The 19,721-nt window shown below is 32.3% G+C and overlaps 1 protein-coding gene across 1 annotated transcript; it reads left to right on the top strand.

The window, feature by feature from the left end:
- Positions 1–2,366: 2,366 nt before the first annotated feature.
- On the top strand, positions 2,367–16,184 carry LOC111291949 (GroES-like zinc-binding alcohol dehydrogenase family protein). The gene is made up of 8 exons (XM_022884089.2): positions 2,367–2,788; positions 2,886–3,021; positions 3,150–3,219; positions 3,305–3,398; positions 8,949–9,162; positions 10,507–10,648; positions 13,134–13,304; positions 15,771–16,184. Exons 1-8 carry the CDS (start codon positions 2,500–2,502, stop codon positions 15,960–15,962), a joined length of 1,308 nt encoding a protein of 435 aa, XP_022739824.1. The 5' UTR covers positions 2,367–2,499; the 3' UTR covers positions 15,963–16,184.
- The last annotated feature ends 3,537 nt before the right edge of the window (positions 16,185–19,721 follow it).

Below are 19,721 nucleotides of genomic sequence, written 5' to 3'. Positions count from 1 at the left end.
TCATACTATCTAATCTATCATTCTATGTACCAAACATGACCTTAGAATTTTTAGTGCTATATTCTTAATCTTTTGTAATTCTTGTATCCAGATCCTTATTGATATTTTTGATTGTACTCATTAGGCATTACCAAAGCTTCGGGAGGTATTATTAGCTATAAATTTCGTTGTAAAATTTTAGATGTTGCTATCTAAGCGTTTAAAAGCCAGAGATTGTAAAAGTTATACCTAAATCTAAAAAGATAGCTTGTAAAGGTTTAAATCACTAATGGATTGGGCTTGGCTAGAAAGGTTAAGGGAGAGAATATGGGTACCTTGTTAGAGAATGGACTAACTTCTGTAAATTTTTGCATATGATCTCTCTATCCTATTCTTTTATTATTATTGTTGTTTATAATTGTTTTAAATTCATTAATTGTTGCTAATTTTATTAAATTCTCATTAAAGGTTTTGTTGTTTTAAGTTTCTCACTAGATTTATTGAAATTTATTTTGAGAAAAAAATTTGGAGACAATACAATTCACTCACTTCTTAGATTGTTATATATACTTAAGCTGACACAAAAAAAATGATTTTGGGATCAAATTATTATGGGTTCAAAATTTTAAATTTTTTGGCCAAAAATTCATAAATTTATTTAATTCTAAGGTTTTAATAAGTATTGATTGCAAAAATTTGAAACTGTTAGCAAGGAGATGGAGTGTTAAAGTCATTTCATTATCTTTTAATGCCACAAGCTCTTATGGGAACAAAAAACCCTTTGAATGTTACGTGAGAAAAATTTGTGTAAGTTGAATGTAGGAAATATGAATACCAAATTACCTAATGAAAATGAAATGCCTGTTAATTATCATGAATTTAGTTGATTTTGATTATTTAGCAAACACAAAAATCAATTAAAATTGATTTTATATGAGATTGATTGGCAAAGAAATTCAATGAATTAAAAAAATAAATATGATTTAAAAAAAATGTACAATAATAAAGATGTGAAAAATTTTGAGTCAGCTTCTTTTGAAATACAAGGGAATCTTTTAGCTTGATAAAAGCTGCCATTGTTAATTTACTTCTTTTGAAATTTCAATACTTCAAAATCTCAATGTTTCTATCTAGGATACAGAATAATTTATGGAATACATATATATTCCATAAAATACATGCCTTTACTTATCTTTTTTTTTTAATATTTGAAAAACAACTAAAAATGAAAACTTTATAAAAACAACTCAATTAAAGTTTGTTAAAAGAAAATATAAAATTAAAAAAGAAAATAATGAATTTACCGTTGATCTAATTCCAGCAAAAAAACAGATGTAACAAGCATAAGGAATAAGGCCATAAATTATTTGGCAGATTTTTACAGAGTTAAACCAGAAGCTAACATTCGTATGGACAGGACAAATGCAACATATCAATGTCAATTTTGACGGGGCATTGTATCATCACAGCAAGACTCGAGGTATTTGAGTTGTGGCACGAGATTACAGTGGACATGTGTTAGCAGCATTAGCTAAGAAAGTAAGGTTGGTTTCTGACATGGGAATTATAGAGGCATTAGCAGCAATCCAGGCGTTGGAGGTAGCGACTCAAGTTGTTGGTCAGAAGGTAATTGTTGAAGGGGATACAATGACTGTCACTAATAGGCTAAGGGAGGATGAAGATGGAAACTCACATATCGATCCAATCATACACGATGAAAGGAAATGGATGGCACGCTTTGAACAATGTCTTGTACAACACATTTTGAGAAATTCCTCAATGTATAAACTCAGCTATTTTAGCTGATATTGAGAATATTTAATATGAATGGATCCTACATTTATTCAAAAGAAGAAAAAATCTAGTAAAAACTGGTTTAACTGTAACAATACTAACGTACCTATTTCTTTTTTTTTTTTTTTCTACTTTCTTGATGGTCAACCCTAACTCTTATATATATATATATATATATATATATATATATATATATATATCAAATCATCTCTCATGCCTTTTCTTCTTGTCCAAAACTCATCGTTCTCTTTTTTTTTTTTTTTTTTTTTGTAATTTTACAATTTTTTAATTTTTTAAGACTTGTACAAATATCAACACCTAACATGTGATATGTATTTATAATAATTTTTTAATTTTAATTTGCGATCTATTTTATAAAAATATACAGCACTAAAAATATTTTTCATATACACATCTCGGCTTAGGAGGTACTGTATCTAACTTTCGATGCAAGTATAAACCATTAAAATAAATTATGAATTATATTTGTTTGTTTTAATCTCTAGATCGAGAGTTTGAACCCTTATCCATTTAAATTGAATGATTGTACAACTATTAAATTATTAAAAACCAGATGGAAGGAATAGGACTTTGTTTGGATCCTTTGACTTTTTTCAACAAAAAAAAAAAAAACTGACGTGGCGGTTGAAACCCTAAACACTGAGTTAAAATGTCAAAATTCAAAGTCCCAAGTCTCACTCCACTGCGCGCCGCTGTAAATCAGAAATGGGTTTTTCATCAATAGTAACTCGGATTGCCATCTCAAGGAAGCTTCTATCTTCAAAGCCCAACAATCGTTCAATCTTATCATCTTCTTGTTGGTTTTCGAGTCATGTTAGTAAAAGTAACGACATCAAGAATGTAGAGAGCAGCCTTCCATTATCGGCTGCGTATCATGTGAGCTCAGGTGGGTACATGCGCGGCACTGTGTTCTGGGAACCCCACAAGCCCCTCACCATTGAAGAATTTCATATGCCTCGTCCCAAAGCTGGAGAACTCCTGATAAAAACCAAGGGTACATTTAGTTTTTTTTTTTTTTTTTTTTTTTCATATGATTGTTGAGTTCCATCGAGGTCAATTCCATTGTTTTGGTCCATTTTCTATTGTTGCAGGGTGTGGAGTATGCCACTCTGATCTTCATGTTATGAAAGGTGAAATTCCATTTTCTAGTCCTTGCGTTATTGGGCACGAGATAACTGGGGAAGTTGTTGAACATGGCCCACTCACCGACCACAAAATCACTGAAAGGTTTCGTTACTCGTGCTTTTGTAAAAGATGAGATCACTTCTTTTTCATTAATTCATATTCTTTGCACATCCCCCTTGAGTGTTTTTGGTGGAGATAGAAATGGGCTGTTATCATTTTGTTTTTCTCAGATTTCCAGTTGGATCTCACGTAGTTGGAGCTTTTATCATGCCTTGTGGTAACTGTTTCTTTTGTTCTAAGGTATAGTCTTATGAGACGCTATGCTTCCATTTCAATTCATTTGTCATGACTAATAATATATTACCATTTTATTTCTGGGAAATAGGGCCATGATGATTTATGTGAAGACTTCTTCGCGTACAATCGAGCCAAAGGGACCCTTTATGATGGTGAAACACGGCTTTTCCTTCGCAGCAGTGGTACTTTTATTATTAATTTGAATACATTGTGATGATCATGAGTAAAAAGTGGTAATCATTTGATTCAATTGTCTGAAGACTGCTTATCAAGTCTCCATAGTAGCCGATTTTGCAAAGCTATTTAAGGGTAGAACATTAGGAATACAAGTGATACAGAACCCTAATAAGCTATTGAGAGATTAGCTTACTTATGATTTTATTTCATTACCCTTGTTGTATTTTATTGGACTTAATTGTAATTTTGTAGATCTAAGGTTATATTTGGTATTTTACATTTACATTAGGGTTTAATATTTTAGTTTGTTTTTCTAACTCTATTAGGTTTTGTTTTAAGTCAAGTTTTTTAGTCTTCTATTAAAAGTTGTCCTTTAAAGTGCTATATAGAATATGAGTTCTAGTTGTTTTAGGATTAAGGTTGTTAGAAGCCTAGTAGCCTATATAAATAACAATGTACTCTTTCTTTTAAAAGATAAATTATGATTATGAGAATTTTTTAGCATTATTGCTATTCAGATTGTGATGCAATCAACCCAGATGTGATGCTTAGGTTTTCTTTCTTCTTGGTTGTGTGATGTGATCAAGAAACTATAAGAGTTTCTCTTCTGTTTTTCTTTTTTTAGTCAAATTTCAAATTTCCCTTCTTTTTTTTTTCAGAATGTCGAATTATTGTTATCATAAAACCCTAGCCCCCTAAGCTGTCTTGCATCAATTGGTATTGGAGCTTAAAGATCCTAAAGTTGTTGCCGTAACATGGGTAACAGTGGTGAGGAATGCAGAACTTAATTCAAAGTTTGAGGCTTTCCAATGAGATAATGAAAAAACCAAGAAGGTTCTATCAGAAAAGATAGATGCTCAAGAAGCAAGATTATTGTCCAATGTGGAAGAAATGTTGAAAAATTCTCCAACCGAGGCAAACAACTTTCTGAGGCAGCAAGTTCTCAAACCCTTCCTCAAAGCCAAAACAGTGGAGTTGTCCTAAGAAAATCAGCTAGAGAAGTCTAGAAGCACAAGATACAGCTGGAGATGTAACGAAGAAAATCAGGCTAGAAGTTCCAGATTTTGAGTGAAAAGTTGATCCTACAGTATTTTCTGATTGACTTTCCTCTATTGAGGAGTACTTTGACTAGTACCATATGTCAGAACCTTGAAGGATTTGATTTGCAAAGATGAAGCTTTTTGGGTTGGCAAAAGTATGGTGTCTTAGTGTTGAGAGAAACAGAACCAACCATGTTGGGAAAGCCACAAATAAGCAAAAGGAATGAGATGAAAGCTAAATTAAAAGAAAAGTTTGTGGCACCTAATTATCTTGACAAAATGCATGATAAAGTTCTTACTTTGATGCAAGACAGCATGTCAGTGGCTGAGTATATGCAAAAATTTGATGATCTAATGATTAGGAGTGAATTTGTGGAAGTGGCAACCAAGCAGGAGCTTGATTTTAAAGCTGATTTGAAGGATGAAATCAAGAGAGAGTTGCTTAGACAGCTTACCTACAATGTCCAAGATGCATTCCAAGCAGCACTTGATGTGGAGGAATACTTAGAGTTATCCAATTACAAAAATAGCTTCTGTTCGAGTGGAGGACATAGATGCAAATGGGTATTATGATGGAAAGCATATTTGCCCAATCTGTCGCTAGTCAGTCTTATAATGGGTATAACAGGTCAAATCCTTCTTCTTCCTTTAATGATTCCAATAATTTAAGTAAGGGCTTCAAGAGTATTGCTTGCCTTAAATGTGGGGGAAAAAGGACATATGGGATGCCAATGTCCAGCAAAAAATAACTTGCACATTGGAATAGAAAAAAAATTAAGGAAGAAACAACTGAAGGACATGTTGTAGAAGAACATTTGATTATGGAACTTATGTGGATGTTGATCTTGAAGATGATCGCTTTGTGGATAATTCTCTTTTGTCTGTTATTTGTTATGGGCTAGAGTATTGGTGATGCAGATGGGCTAGTTGTTCACTTGGGCCCAGTAGTTAAGTCCCAGTCCAACAACTGTGTTTATTTCAAATGGTAGCTTAATTCTGTTAGTAATGGTAATATTCAGGTTAGGTAGTAATACTGAATTAGTTATTTTTATTAGTTACAAGGTGAGTATTGGTCTGTTAGAGAGATTTAAGAGGAAGAATCAATGTTGTAAGGGACAATAGAAGAACTTCAAATTGAACAAAGTATTCTCTCCCTCTTTCTGCTCTTCTCTCTTCCTTTATACTATCTATTCTTCCTTCAGCTATGTGCATATGGCAGAAACTACTTCTTTCTTCCCTTTTTATTTGGCTTGTATCATTTGCAAGAGAAGTGATTATCAGTGACTGCACATAAGATGCAAATAATTGGATGTTGTGTACAACTGAACTTGGTCACGGCTTCAATGTTCAAGGGCTTGAAACTATTGTAACAGTTGATCCTCAGACTGATGAAATGGTCATTCATAGTTCCACATTGACTTCAAGCAAATAGTGGCATGGTGGATTGGACACTACAGTCAATGATATTGGAATGCAATTTGGAAATGTTCATATAAGTGCATTGACAACGATGTTTTGAGATTTGATCATGAATGCATTTCAAGAAGCCAAATGCTAATGCGTCTTTCACAGGTTACACAAATGCTTGAAATACTTGGGCTGTTGAAGTAGATAAAGGAGAAGCTGAATGGAGTTGATCTTGAAGGCATGTCAAATCTTAAGATTCGAGCTTTGGTAGAAGTAGAAGAGCTTAGTACTGAAAGAGCAGACAAGTAGTCGATTTTATTTTTGGATGAATTCAACAAAGATAGAGCATTGTTGCGTCAACCCTTGCCAAATCCACCACCATTGGCACTTATGCATGTACCTGCACCTGATCCTAGTACTCAGGAGATGATAAATGAGAAGCTAAAGAAAGCAGAAGATCTTGGTGAAAGGGGAATGGTGGATGAAGTACAAAAACATTGGAAGAGGCTGAAGCACTTAAGAAGCTGGCTGCTAGACAGGACCCTGTTCTGGATTCCTTGAAGTACACTGATCACCACCTTGAGTTGTGTCTCATGGATTTCCAAGAAGATATTATGGATGGTGATGAGATCATTGGTCCTAAAATGGTTGTTGATATGTGTAAAGGAGTTCAGTACTTTCATAAAATTAAGAATTCTGATGTTGTGGTCCTGTGGGCATTAAGGGAAGGTACAATGGCTGAAGATAACATGAGGGGTATCTGCTTTGAAGTCTCTAATGTGGTTCTCCATGATGATGCCATTCACAGAAGTGGTGGTCAGATCATTCCAACTGCTAGAAGGGTTTTCCATGCTTCTCAGCTTACAGGCAAGCCAAAGTTTCTTGAGTCTGTTTATTTGGTGGAGATTCAAGTCCTTAATGTTGCAAATGCTCTATTGAATGATGTTGGATTACTAATTAAAGAGTCAGCTAGTGTCCTGGAAAAGGGCACGAACAAGAAGCATGCTAAAGTGCAGGATGTTCTCTTATTTGACAACATTTTCTGTTTTACTCTAGCAAAGTCAGAAGTGTGTTTTGCTTGGTAGTCATTGTATGCTGTCATTTCCCAACCAAGCTTGGTTGCTTTAGAGGTCCTCAGAAGAGTATCACCACGACCATGCAAACCTTTTACGTATATGCGGATGACTTGGCAGAGCCATCCCCTGCAACAACCTTTCTACGTGGAGGCCACAACTGTGTTGTTAAGGCAAATTTCTTTTGGCTTGGAATTTATCTTGCTGTGGATTATTTGGATTTTACATCTTGTATATTTTTCCTTCATATTCTGGTGAGGAATATTATGTTATTGATGGTGGTGTGCTGAAGGTTCTCCAAAATTGCAAGAACTTGCAAGATATTGTTGTTAGTCTGGAAATGGATGAGCTGAGTGAAGATCATAATTGCTTGGATGCCTTCATCCACATTACTAACAATCTAGTTTGTATGATTTGCAGTTCAAGTTTCTTTTTAATCTTTGAGGACAAGGATTACGAACAAGGATCACTTAGGCCCAGTAGTTAAGTCCCAATCCAACAACTGTGTCTATTTGAAATGGTAGCTTAATTCTGTTAGTAATGGTAATATTCGGGTTTGATAGTAATACTGGATTAGCTACATTTGATTAGTTACAAGGTGAGTATTGGTCTGTTAGAGAGATTTAAGAGGAGAAATCAATGTTGTAAGGTACAATAGAAGAATTGCAAATTGAACAAAGTATTCTCTGCCTCTTTTTGCTCCTCTCTCTTCCTTTATACCATCTATTCTTTCTTCCTCCAGCTATTTGCATATAGCAGGAGCTACTTCTTCCTTCCCTGTTTATTTGGCTTGTATCATTATGCAGCAGGTTCTTGCAACTCCTAAAGTAGAAAAAGAAGATTGGGGAAGGACCTCGATATTCGAAATCTTACTATGTTGTGTTGATCAAGCTAAAAAGATCAAGCTAAAAAGCTCATCATTAATGGTGGAAGTTGCAGGAGTGTAGTTTCAGCATTCATAGTGGACCATCTTAAACTTTCAACCCAACCTCACCCACAACCCTACAAGGTGGCTTGGATAAACAAAACAACCATTCTGGTAAAATAACAAGACTGTTTCTTTTAGTTGTGGTCTTTATGATGGTTCCATACTATGTGGTGTCATTCCTATGCAAGTAACACACATCCTTCTTGGTTGACTTTGCCTTTATGATCAAGATATGAATACTAACAAGAGAGAAAATACCTATGATTTTTCTGTTGAGTACAAGCCTATTGTTTTGAAGCCAATGAGTTCACTTGATATCAATAAGTATGAAGAAAAACAAGCTACTGAACCAGCATATGTTATTGAGAGCAAGAACATGTTTTATCTACGAAGCAATTTCAAGCAAAGCTTACTAAACCTAAACTGGTGTTTGCTGCCGTTGAGAAATCAAGGGTTCTAGAGAAAGAGATGCAACATGGTAAGCCACTTGAAGTTTTTGAGACTGAATTGCCGAAGGAAAAGTTAAGTGCTGTCTTGTGAAGACCTTTCTGTTGACAATGTTTTTGCAGTTCTAGCTATCAAACACGAGTATCACAACAGTAGAGAAATTTGGTGAAAATTTTCCATTGAGTTCGTTCTTTCAGGTGTCTTCAAGGATGAGATGCAAGTAAATTTGTTGCAGATATTTGTGCTGCAGAAAAGTTTATTATTCACAGTGCCATTCTTGGGTTTTACTGCAGATTTCTTATAATACAACACTTAAAAATGCAAGGTCAAGTTTTCTCCAACAAGTGGAGAATGATGCAGAACCCAGTAAGCTAATTGAGGGATTAGCTTACTTAGGATTTTATTTTATTACTCTTGTTGTATGCATGGGGCTTAATTGTAATTTTATAGATCTTGGATTATATTTGGTATTTTACATTTACATTAGGGTTTGGTATCTTAGCTTGTTTTCCCTAGACTCAAGCTAACTGCAGTGTTTGAACCTTCACTTATTGTAGTTTTCTTTTCCTAAGTTACGCATCTGTCTACTCTTTTGCAGCAACTTTATCTGAATAGTGTTGGCATCATTGTTGGATAGCTGAGGTTGTGCTATTTGTGTAGGAAAACCAGTATACATGTATAGCATGGGAGGCCTTGCTGAATACTGCGTCATTCCAGCAAATGCTTTGTCTATTTTGCCAAAATCGCTGCCATACACTGAGTCTGCAATTTTAGGATGTGCTGTATTTACTGCTTATGGTGCCATGAAGCATGCGGCTGAGGTCTGTCCTGGGGATTCCATTGCTGTGATTGGAGTTGGAGGGGTTGGTTCAAGGTACTTACATACTTATTTAGCAGATTTTGAAACAAGATAATTGGTCATTTTGAAAAAGTCGGTGTGTTTATCATCAACTTACAAGGTTTAAAAGGCACCTAGAAATCCTAAAGAAAAGTAGAAATGATATAACTGTTAGAGGATAAAGATATAGCAGACTGTGCATCGACTTACAAGCTAACTTATATATGAGGCATTAGAGAAATAAAATGGATGTTAATGCCGTTCCAGTCCTTTAAAAGGAGAGATTTTTAATAATGTTAAAATTCATGGATGAGAAAGTTAAACATAACCTGAATCTTAAAGACATTAATTGAACACCTGAACTGGCAGATTTAGCCCCAGAAAACTTTAGAAGTGTTCTTTCGGCAACTTCCCTGTCATCCATATTACCATCTGTGTTTCTTGGTAATTTTATCTGTACCACTAGTCTTCTGTATATATGTTGCAAGTAAAGCTTCCCTTCTTATTTGTAGGCCATTTTTTAGTATGTGTGATTCTTGACGGTTTCATTCGTACTATTTGTCTTTTGTATCTATCTTGAAAATAAAGTGTTGTAGCAGAAGAAGCCAATTAGGTACTCCAACCATCTAATTTGAGAAGTCCTCAGTGGAAATAAAAAAAAAGAGAAATCGGGTCAAGTAATAGCTTTCCAGTCTCATGTAACTAAAGGATTTTGGACCAAAGATGCTATTTACTCTAATTGTTAATATTTGGTCAAGGTTTTGTGCAGCGCTTCTAATCTGTTGTGGTAAAAGTCATTATTTTATAGTTTTGCACATCATGATGTAAGGTGTATTCTTTGTGATCATTTAGCTGCTAACATGGAATGGACATCCTTTCTGTTCCCCTTTAGTTTTTCTGTCTTCTTGTTTTTTCCCTGGTTATGGTGGGTGGTGAACTGGCAATGTGGGACAGCAACAAGGGAGGGAGAGGAGGCATTAGTGTATAACTGCCATAAAATAGGTATTTCGTAGGCAAAACTGGCGATGTTGAGGCTTGATATTTGTGGAAAACGTTTAGTTAAGGCTTCTTGGTTGATATCAGATGAAAATAATTAAAGCTTGGTGGCAACTGAGTCACGGAAACATGTTTCCTTCGTACTTGCTTGTCTAAATCAACTTAAAACATGTTTCCTTCATTTTATCCTCAATGTCTGCAAGCCCAAACATGCAAGGGTAAAGATTACTGTCAGAATTCTGGACTCCTAATCCTGAATCTTGGTCATTTGTTTTTGATTTTTATACTGGCAGATTCCTTATTTTAAGGAATTGCATCTTTTTGGTAAATTTGACAGTAATTTTACGTAACTATTACATAGTCACAACAAGAATTTTCCTTCAGTTGTTTACAGATAGCAAGGGCATTTGGTGCCTCGGATGTTATTGCTGTGGATATTCAGAATGATAAACTGCGGAAAGCTAAGACTTTGGGTGCCACTCATACAGTAAATGCGATAGAAGAAGATGCCGTTGAACGTATTAAAGTATGTATATTGTCCCTGGCTCTTTGGTTTTCAATATTATATAACAGTACTGAATTCAATTATACCAGCAATCCGGCACATGACATGAACGGTAAATTTTTTGGCTGAATGCCCAGTTTAGTACTTTAACTTTACCTAAATGGACATTTCATGACATTTTAATTTTGGTCACTTGAGGATGCTAATTAATTTAATTCATTTAAGGAAATCTCTTAATAGATTCTTTTAGGGCCATTAACTTTGACCGTGTGGCATAAAAGTGCCAGTGGCACATGACATGGCAACCACGATAAGCAAACATAAGATATAAGTTCTTGTGAAAGATATAACAATATTTTCTTGTGATAATCAATTTAGATCATAGACTTAAAAATATAAGTTTAAATGATTATAGACAAATTACAACAGTAAGCAAACATAAAGATAAACAAATAAAAAGATAATTATAAAAAAGGATTAGAGATAGAAAATCTTATTATCATCTATATTTTTCTATTATTTTTCTTAATCTTTAAAAATCTTTGTAATCAAAAATAAATTGAAGGAAATTATATTTGATAAAATAATTTATATTTTTTGTTGATTAAAGGAATTACAAAACATATCTTGAAGCATGAAAGGCCTACAGTGAAAATTTTAAATCAGAATATGTTGAATTAAATATTAAATCCATTTTGATTTTGTCCTGATATCTTGTTGGTAGGTTAAAATTCCTTCAATTACATTTATGCCAGTAATTTGCCCACGTGTTGAGGCAGGATCAAACTTTTTTTTTTAAATTTTTGTTATTTGAAAATATTATATATCTTAATACATGCTAATATTACTCTTAACTATATTTTGTTAGTAATGATAATTCTAAAAATGAAATAAAATTAAAGTTAAAAAATTAATATATATTAATTGTAATTATTCATAAAATACTAGCTTATATCATGAATGTCTTTGCAGGTGTGTTTAATATTTTTTAAAATATTTATAGTATTTTTTAAAATATTTATATTTTATTATATAACCTAGTATATGTAAATATTTCATGGTATAAAGTATAATAAAGTTCATGTTATCAAAATGTTTCATTTGCAAAATTTGATTCGATTATTAATAACAAAGATCATGATTAATATCATACTTTGCTTACTTTTATTTAAATGAATATATACAAGCATATTATATTTAGAGTATAAAATGCAACAAATAAGTTTTAAAATCATTTTCGCAGCATTTATATATTAGTAATTAAGATTAATTATTTTTTTATTTACATTCCTCATCAAATTTTCAATTACATGACCATTTTTATCTTTTATGGACTATTATTTCTTTAAAATGGTCAAACAATTATTTATTGTTTCTTTTTTTTACTAACAGTTATCCTAAAAAATTCCAATTTTAGAGAATTTTTTGTATGACAATTTTTATTATCCTGTAATTTTTTTTAGCTGGTTTAGCAAATTGAACAATTTTATTAATTTGAATTAACAATATTATAATTAATTATAATAAATTAAAGGAAATAAATAAAAGGAAAGCTGGAAATTAGATGCATGTTTATTTTTTTCCTATTTTTCTGCCCAAAAAACCTTGAATGATGTGGCACTTGTTGTCTTCTGCTGTTGCCAAGATAGCATCGCCAACTATTTTGGCAGTCCAAATTTCCTGCCAAACAAGCAAACCTAAAATCCCAAAAATAAAACCTTCAAAACCCACACAAATCAAAACCCAAACCTAAAGTGTCACATGGCACTCATACACTACCCTAAAACTCAAGAACCTATATATTGTTTGGTTAAAGAATTGGGATAAAAAAGTAATGGCTAGTAGTTAACCCTTGCCTCAGGGATTGTAGATTCCAGTTGCTAATTATTACTGCCTTCCGAAACTCCAAATAAAATTATTACTATGTTTAATAAACCAGTTGCTGAATTGAATAATTGTTCATACCTGTCATGAATGTACAGTGATATCACATTGAACGGGAACGGTGCCTTCTTCAGTATATTACTTAAACAATTTAAAATTTATTGATGACGAGAGATGGTTTAGACAGTTCTGTTAATATATAAGTTGGTCACGAAACAATTTTTGTCTCTGGCAGCAGAACTACTACAGGTTTAATTACATTGGTAAACTGTGTAAATTTTCAATTATACATGTTTCATATAGCTATAACACACGTCTCCAATGAGCTAAAAGATTAGCTGCACTTCTATCGAATAAATCATTTGCGACCATCTGTTTAAGTTTTCAGCTGTTTCATAGCTATAGCAAAATTTTGCAATGAGCTGAAGGTTGGACTTTGAGTTAGTTTCTGATAGTTTCAGATATTGATATTTAAGACATTATTAACCTTGAGTTTGGAGGACTTTTTGTTGAGTAGTCAGACTATTTGTTAAATGCTTGTTTGAAATTATTTGTTTCTTCATTAGCTCTTTGTTTTTTTTTAAATTTTACTCAAAGGCATTTATTTTCTTGTTTTGAGAAGGAAATTACTGGAGGAGCAGGTGTTGACATCGCTGTGGAAGCCTTGGGGAAACCTCAAACATTTTTGCAATGTATACAGAGTGTAAGGGATGGTGGAAAAGCAGTTATGATTGGACTTGCAAAAACTGGTGCTATAGGTGAGGTGGACATCAATCGGCTTGTTCGTAGAAAGGTAAAGCATTTTGTTTCTCTCAATACATGGCTAAATTACATTTACGGCTCTAACGTTATCTCCGACTTCCCTAGACTCTACTACTTGATTATACTTATTGGTTCCATATTCCAATATTTAGTCATTTTTCATGATTTGTTAACAGAAAACCTAATATAATCTATAACGATAATCTATAAAGTACATTAAAGGTGGATGCAACCATCCTTATGGCCGGATATGTGTTAGATTGTGTCCCACTTATAATTCAGCTCTTCCTTCCAGCCAATTTTAGAAGCATTGTATGTCTCTGTAAATTCTCTGCATACCTTCTGCTTTATCTCCTAAAAGAACACCAACATACAAAGCCACGAAACCAATCCAAAATGCTTCTCAAAATCCTAATCTAACATAATCATCTGATGCCTAGTACTTTGCATAGCCCTTGTGTTGCCATAGCCACCAAGTGAAACCATACTATTCTAAGTTCTGCAATCCTAACCAACCATAAGGTAGATATTTTTTGGAAGCACAACTATGAACGACTCCTCGAACACTCTTAAATCATCATACTTTAGTTGATCTTGAAACCATAACTTTAAAGTTGCATACCTTGTCAAAATCATCACAAAGCCCCAATAAAGCAGAGAAATCATAGCTAAGAGAACCAGCGTTAATGTCCTAATTGGAGGCTGATTTCACAGCTAAACACCATGCACGTTACTGGAACTCCAATTTCAAGGAAACTAAAAGAATAACTAGAGGTGTCAAAATCTAAACCAAACTTGAAAACCTGCTTAAACTTTCCAAGAACTGAACCTTTTATAACTTAGATTGACTAAAAAAATCAGCAACTTGAAATGACCTAAGTTCGATAAGATCCAAAATCGAAAATTTCCAAATACGAAACATCATGAATCCAAACCCCAACTTTAAGCACTTTGAATCCTGAAATTGATTAGATTTGTAACCCGTAATGACTTGAATTAATTACTCGAAAAGATTTGATATGTAATTTAATTTCTTTGTACAAAACGAATAGATGACCAAACGATAAACTTGTTTTTTCTTTCATAATGAAAATTTTAAAATTTGAAAAAAAAAGAAATATTATGCTGTATTATTAAATTGTAATGCAATTATATAAAGGTTTTTTCATTTTTCTGCCTTTAATGCATTTTTTTAATTTAAAAAAAAGAGGAGGGGTAATGAGTTGTCTGGAAAAGGTTGTGCACTTTAGGCAAGGAAATGAATGGGTCCGGAAGTTGGGAGGAAAAGGGTTTTACTTATATATATATATATATATCTTTCAACTTCCTTTTAGTTTTTTATCGTTTTGGTTTTTCTTCCCAAATTTAGGACTTTGATTTTGGGGAGGGAAAAGGTCAAGAGGTTGGAAAGCTCATTATTGGAGTAAACTTTAAATTTGATTGATTTATTATTTATTAATAAAATTGATATCAAACTATGAATTATTGCTTATAGGCTAAAATATACTAATAATTGTATTAATTTATTTAGTTTGAATGCTTTAAATATAATGATATTTTTTTTATAATTTTTATATGTTAAAGATTAGTTATATTTAAGTAATTAGACTTATTTAGTTTTTTTTTTTAAACAAAATTTAAAACCTATACTTCTAAATAAAGTAAACAAGTACTTAAATAATTAGGTGATAAATACTAAAACAAACCAAGAACTCTTCATTCTTCATCATTAATGTCCAAATGACCTTATGTTAAACTTGATCAACATTATCAACATTATATTATTTAGTTTCAGTATTATGATTTCCAATTGATCGGGTTGTTGACTTTTTTAAATCGTGTTGAACCAGATTTGGATTTGGGTCAGCTCTGACAAATCTAGTAAACACTGTAGTATGCTGGGTCCGTCCAATGTTTCCATTTTTCCATATGTATATACATGTCCTCATGCCATTGGTGCCATATTAATGTGAACAAGTTGATAACTTTCCTATTCTATTGCTTTTCTTGAGGTTTTGATTATGATTTTGGTCTCAATTTTGTGAGTTTCATCCTTTAAATCAGGAGAGTTTTGAGTTTAGTTATAGAACCTTGTGTTATTTCAATTTTTAGGAGACCGGATTGGTGCTATTGAGATATCAAATTTTTGATATTTTAGGTACCTGAGATTTGGATTAGTGAGATCGTGGTGAATGTTTGATATTTTTTAATTATTATTGGAGAATATTTCATCTACATCACATATATCTTGTACGATGTAGCATTTCATGACTTGAGAAACCCTGATTAGCAGTTTTGATTTGAACTTCTATATCTTGTAAATTGGGTTAGAGAGTTTGGCAATTGTTTCCTTATTTCCTTTTTGGGTACTTGAGTAGTCAGGATTTGAACCTTGGTCGCCTGACTTAAGTGTCAGCACTCCATTGACAGATCCTACGTTAATATTTCATTCTAACCATGATTGACACTCTTGTTTTCTAATAATGGTTTGGAGCAGATAAAAGTGATTGGTTCTTATGGAGCGAGGGCAAGGCAGGATCTACCCAAGTTGGTTAAACTAGCTGAAACAGGAATCTTCAATCTGAACAGTTCTGTTTCCCAAAAATACAAATTTGAAGAAGGAAATAAAGCATTTGAGGATCTTAACCTTGGAAGAATTCTCAGCCGAGCTGTAATTGAGATAATGTAGTTCCTTTTTTCTTTTTTTTTTTTTTAAATTTTTTAATAATAGTAAAACTTCCACTCAAAACCTTAAGGAAGTTGCTAATGTCAGTTCCCATCTCCATGGACTTGTCTTTGCAATATTTCCTATTATATTGTGTAATATTTTCTCAACAAATTGTTGCCTAGTAATGTATTACTGTCCCAAGGATCCAGGCCTTAATAAAATACTAGAATTAGCTTCACGCTATTTCGAGGAATTTTTTATTATTTTTTGTACTAACTTTCAAAACTACGAAGATTTAAAATGTTCGTATTTTATTTTTCAAAAAAAAAAAAAAACAAAAGGAACAATCGGCTTGATAGTGCAAATATTGTTGGCATAAAACAAATGAGATCCCAAGCGATTTTGTAATTATGGAAAACAATGATTTTTCTCTCTTCACTTGGTTCATCGTATACAAACGAATGGTCCATGTACGCTTTGGCATTTAAAAGAAAGTAAAGAGGAAATACACACTTTTACATGTCACCCAAAATAAAACATTCAAGATCCAAACATCTATGCTTACACCCAAAATAACCGGCTAATACTGACAGGACACGTGGTAAGTGGAAGATTTGACAAAAGCAGTGATATAACACTTTGGTGAACTAACCAATGTTTTTAAAATGGTGGAAATAAATACTAAAGGGGAAAAGGGAGGGCGGCTTATGTGTTATTTGGTTCGTGTTTGCAATGTATTTGAGGTGTGTTCAGAGTGTAGCAACATATGTATTGCATAAGAAGATTAGAGATAACTTTTGCAAATTTTGGTTTTCTGTGAGTAGGTTTGATATGTAGTTTTTCTTATTTATTTGATATTTTTATGTGAATTTTTAAAATTTTAATTTCAATCATTATGTCGCTATCCATATCTTTTTACTAGCTTTGTTCATTTCTTATTTAATTTGACGTACACATAAGACAATTAAGTAAAATTAACTAATTAAATCCCATAATAATTTTATAAAAGTAAAATTATCACTTATTCCAATGCCTAATATTGTTTTATTTAGTAAATATATCTTGTATAAGTAATTGAAAGATAAAATATATGTATGATATATATATATATATATGAACATAACCATACATGCTTTATATGAACATAATCATACATTCATACTTGTTAACTAAAAGTGAAATTGAAAACTTGACTTGAATCATTAGTCGTTGAATAAAATCACAATACAAAAATTGTTTGTATCCATAACATAAGTCCTTCAATCATCGAAGTAAGAATTCTTTTTGAGAGTTATACGATGCTTACTCAATTGTTTTCTCTTACTTTCTTAATTTCTTTTTTCTTTGTGAGAACCGGTTTTTTTTTCTTTTATTCCGCTTGTTAAAAGGCGATACCTTTTTATAGTAGATATAGGTGGCAATTTTTTTTAGTTTTTTTTTAATGGAGTTAGTGAACTGCTTAAGGCAGTTTTTTTATTAAGAAATAAACTACCTAACTTTGTCATGGATTATAACTTATTATGAATGATTATGTCTACATCTCCCACTTGCATAGAATGAATGTTAAGCTCTTATTATCTCGAGGACGTTTTCTCTATTCATTCATCAGATTCTTACAAAGAAATAAGCGTGTAATCAATATATTCCGAGAGCTCAGTTACAATACAACTATTAGGTGTATATAGTAGCTCATAATCGTATCTAGTCACTTATACATCTGTGAGGTATGTATAGTAACTCTCAAGTATAAGTAGAGTAAGTATACAATACCTTAGACCCATTTAGTCACATTTCAAGTTTCTTACGATCTCTCTTTTATTATATTGCATGATATACTTTTTTATTCAAATTTATATTTGATGATTCAAATATAATTGGGTGACTTGTGAATACAATCAAATGTGACACCAAAACAATCTTTTCTTTTTCTAAAATCTCTCTATTTCAATTCAACTACTATCTAGATATGTCTCATTAGATCGAATCATCTATGACCATTGGCAACAATCCAAAATAGCTAACATTGAACTGAAACCTTAAAAAAATAGTCGAAAGTTTTTTAGGGTATTAAATATGGGATCCTTTGATCTCAAGGTTCTCACACAACAAGAAGCATAGATCTATTCTTCTGTTACCTTTGTTGGACGAACAATGCACATGTCATATGAAAATCATGCTATGGTATTGCTTTCATTTTCTTGAAGAATGTATGTCATTCAATATTTATTTATCAATACTGTACAGGTGATAGTTTAGATACTCCTAGTATCTAACTTGAGTCATAACTCTACTTGATTTCATATAATCAACATGATTCCACTTGGCATATTAAGACAAAGAAAGTGAGTTGTGGGTTTATTCACTTTCTATTACAAATTTTAATATCAAGTGACCTCATTGTGATCTCTTATCAAGGTGACTCCATTTTAAGTTGGGGTTTCCGATCCATAGCTTAAAAATAATCTCATATCCATGGTTCCAAACTATTGAGGCGATTACCTGTGTGAAAAGCCAATCATCTTTTTGACATACATTTCAAATTATATCATATATGTACATATACATATATATATATATACATGTGTCTATGTATCTTAAAACAAAGTACTAAATTTAATGGCATTAATTGTATTCAATATAAATCAACTCAAATGGGAAAATATCATGATTGTTCATATAGAATTGTTCAATCATACATGTACATCAACATCTACGTAATACTAGATATCTTATGTGGCTATTAAACATATCTCTAGGTATGGGCTTAGTAAATAGATATGCAATCATCTTATACATAAAAATGTACTGCATGTTGACTTTCTTTTGTATAACCATGTCTCACGTAGTTATACTTGGTATCTATATATTTGGTCTTAGAATGATATTTGGGATCTTTTGTGAATGCAATTGTAGCTTGACTATTGTAATTCACCAACACTAAGTTGAACTCATCCTTCTGAAATCCCAAATAATTCAAGAACCTCTTAAGCCAAACAACCTCTTGCATTATCGGTGAAAATGCTACAAATTCAACTTCCATTGTGGATAGTGAGTGCTATATAAGTCTATTTCTTACTACTCCATAAAATAGCCCCACTATTCAATAATAACAATAATAATAAAAAAACATAGCTAGAGGTAGATTTTCTTTTATCTAAATATCTTTCCCAATTGGCATATGTATAGCTAACCAAATGTAAATCACTTCCTTAATAACACAATGAATAATTCATAGTGCCTTTTAGATATCTCAATATCTTTTTAACGGCTTTCCAAAGAGGTTGACCTAGATTAGATTAATATCTACTTATCTTACATATGGCATAGCAGATGGTTGGCCTTGTGTATATTGTAGCATACATAAAGCTTTCAACAACACTAGAGTAAAAAACTTTTACTAGTTGTTTCTTTTCTTGTGGAGTCTTAGGACACATTCTTTAGCTAATGCCTTCACCTTTTGCCATAAGAGTAGTTATTAGCTTGTAGTCTTGCATATTAAATTGTTCCAAAACTTTCTTAATGTATTACTCTTGTGAAAGAGCTGATAACTTCTTGGAACGATCTCATGATTTTTATACCTAGTATGTAAAATAATTTGCCAATGTCATTCATTTCAAAATTTGAGGACAACTAGGTTTTCACCTCAGTGATATACTCTTTTTCATAGCCAACAAACACTATGTCATCCACATAAAGTGACAAGATCACAACTTTATCGTTATTTCTTTTGATATACACACAATGGTCCTTCTTAATCTTGATAAAATCATATGAAATTAT

Source organism: Durio zibethinus, chromosome 10 (genome assembly GCF_047325235.1).
Source record: "Durio zibethinus cultivar Kanyao isolate XHJ-2024 chromosome 10, ASM4732523v1, whole genome shotgun sequence".
Classification (NCBI taxonomy): Eukaryota; Viridiplantae; Streptophyta; class Magnoliopsida; order Malvales; family Malvaceae; genus Durio; species Durio zibethinus.
The sequence above is the reverse complement of the archived record's forward strand: the minus strand, read 5'-3'. Positions and strand labels throughout refer to the sequence as shown.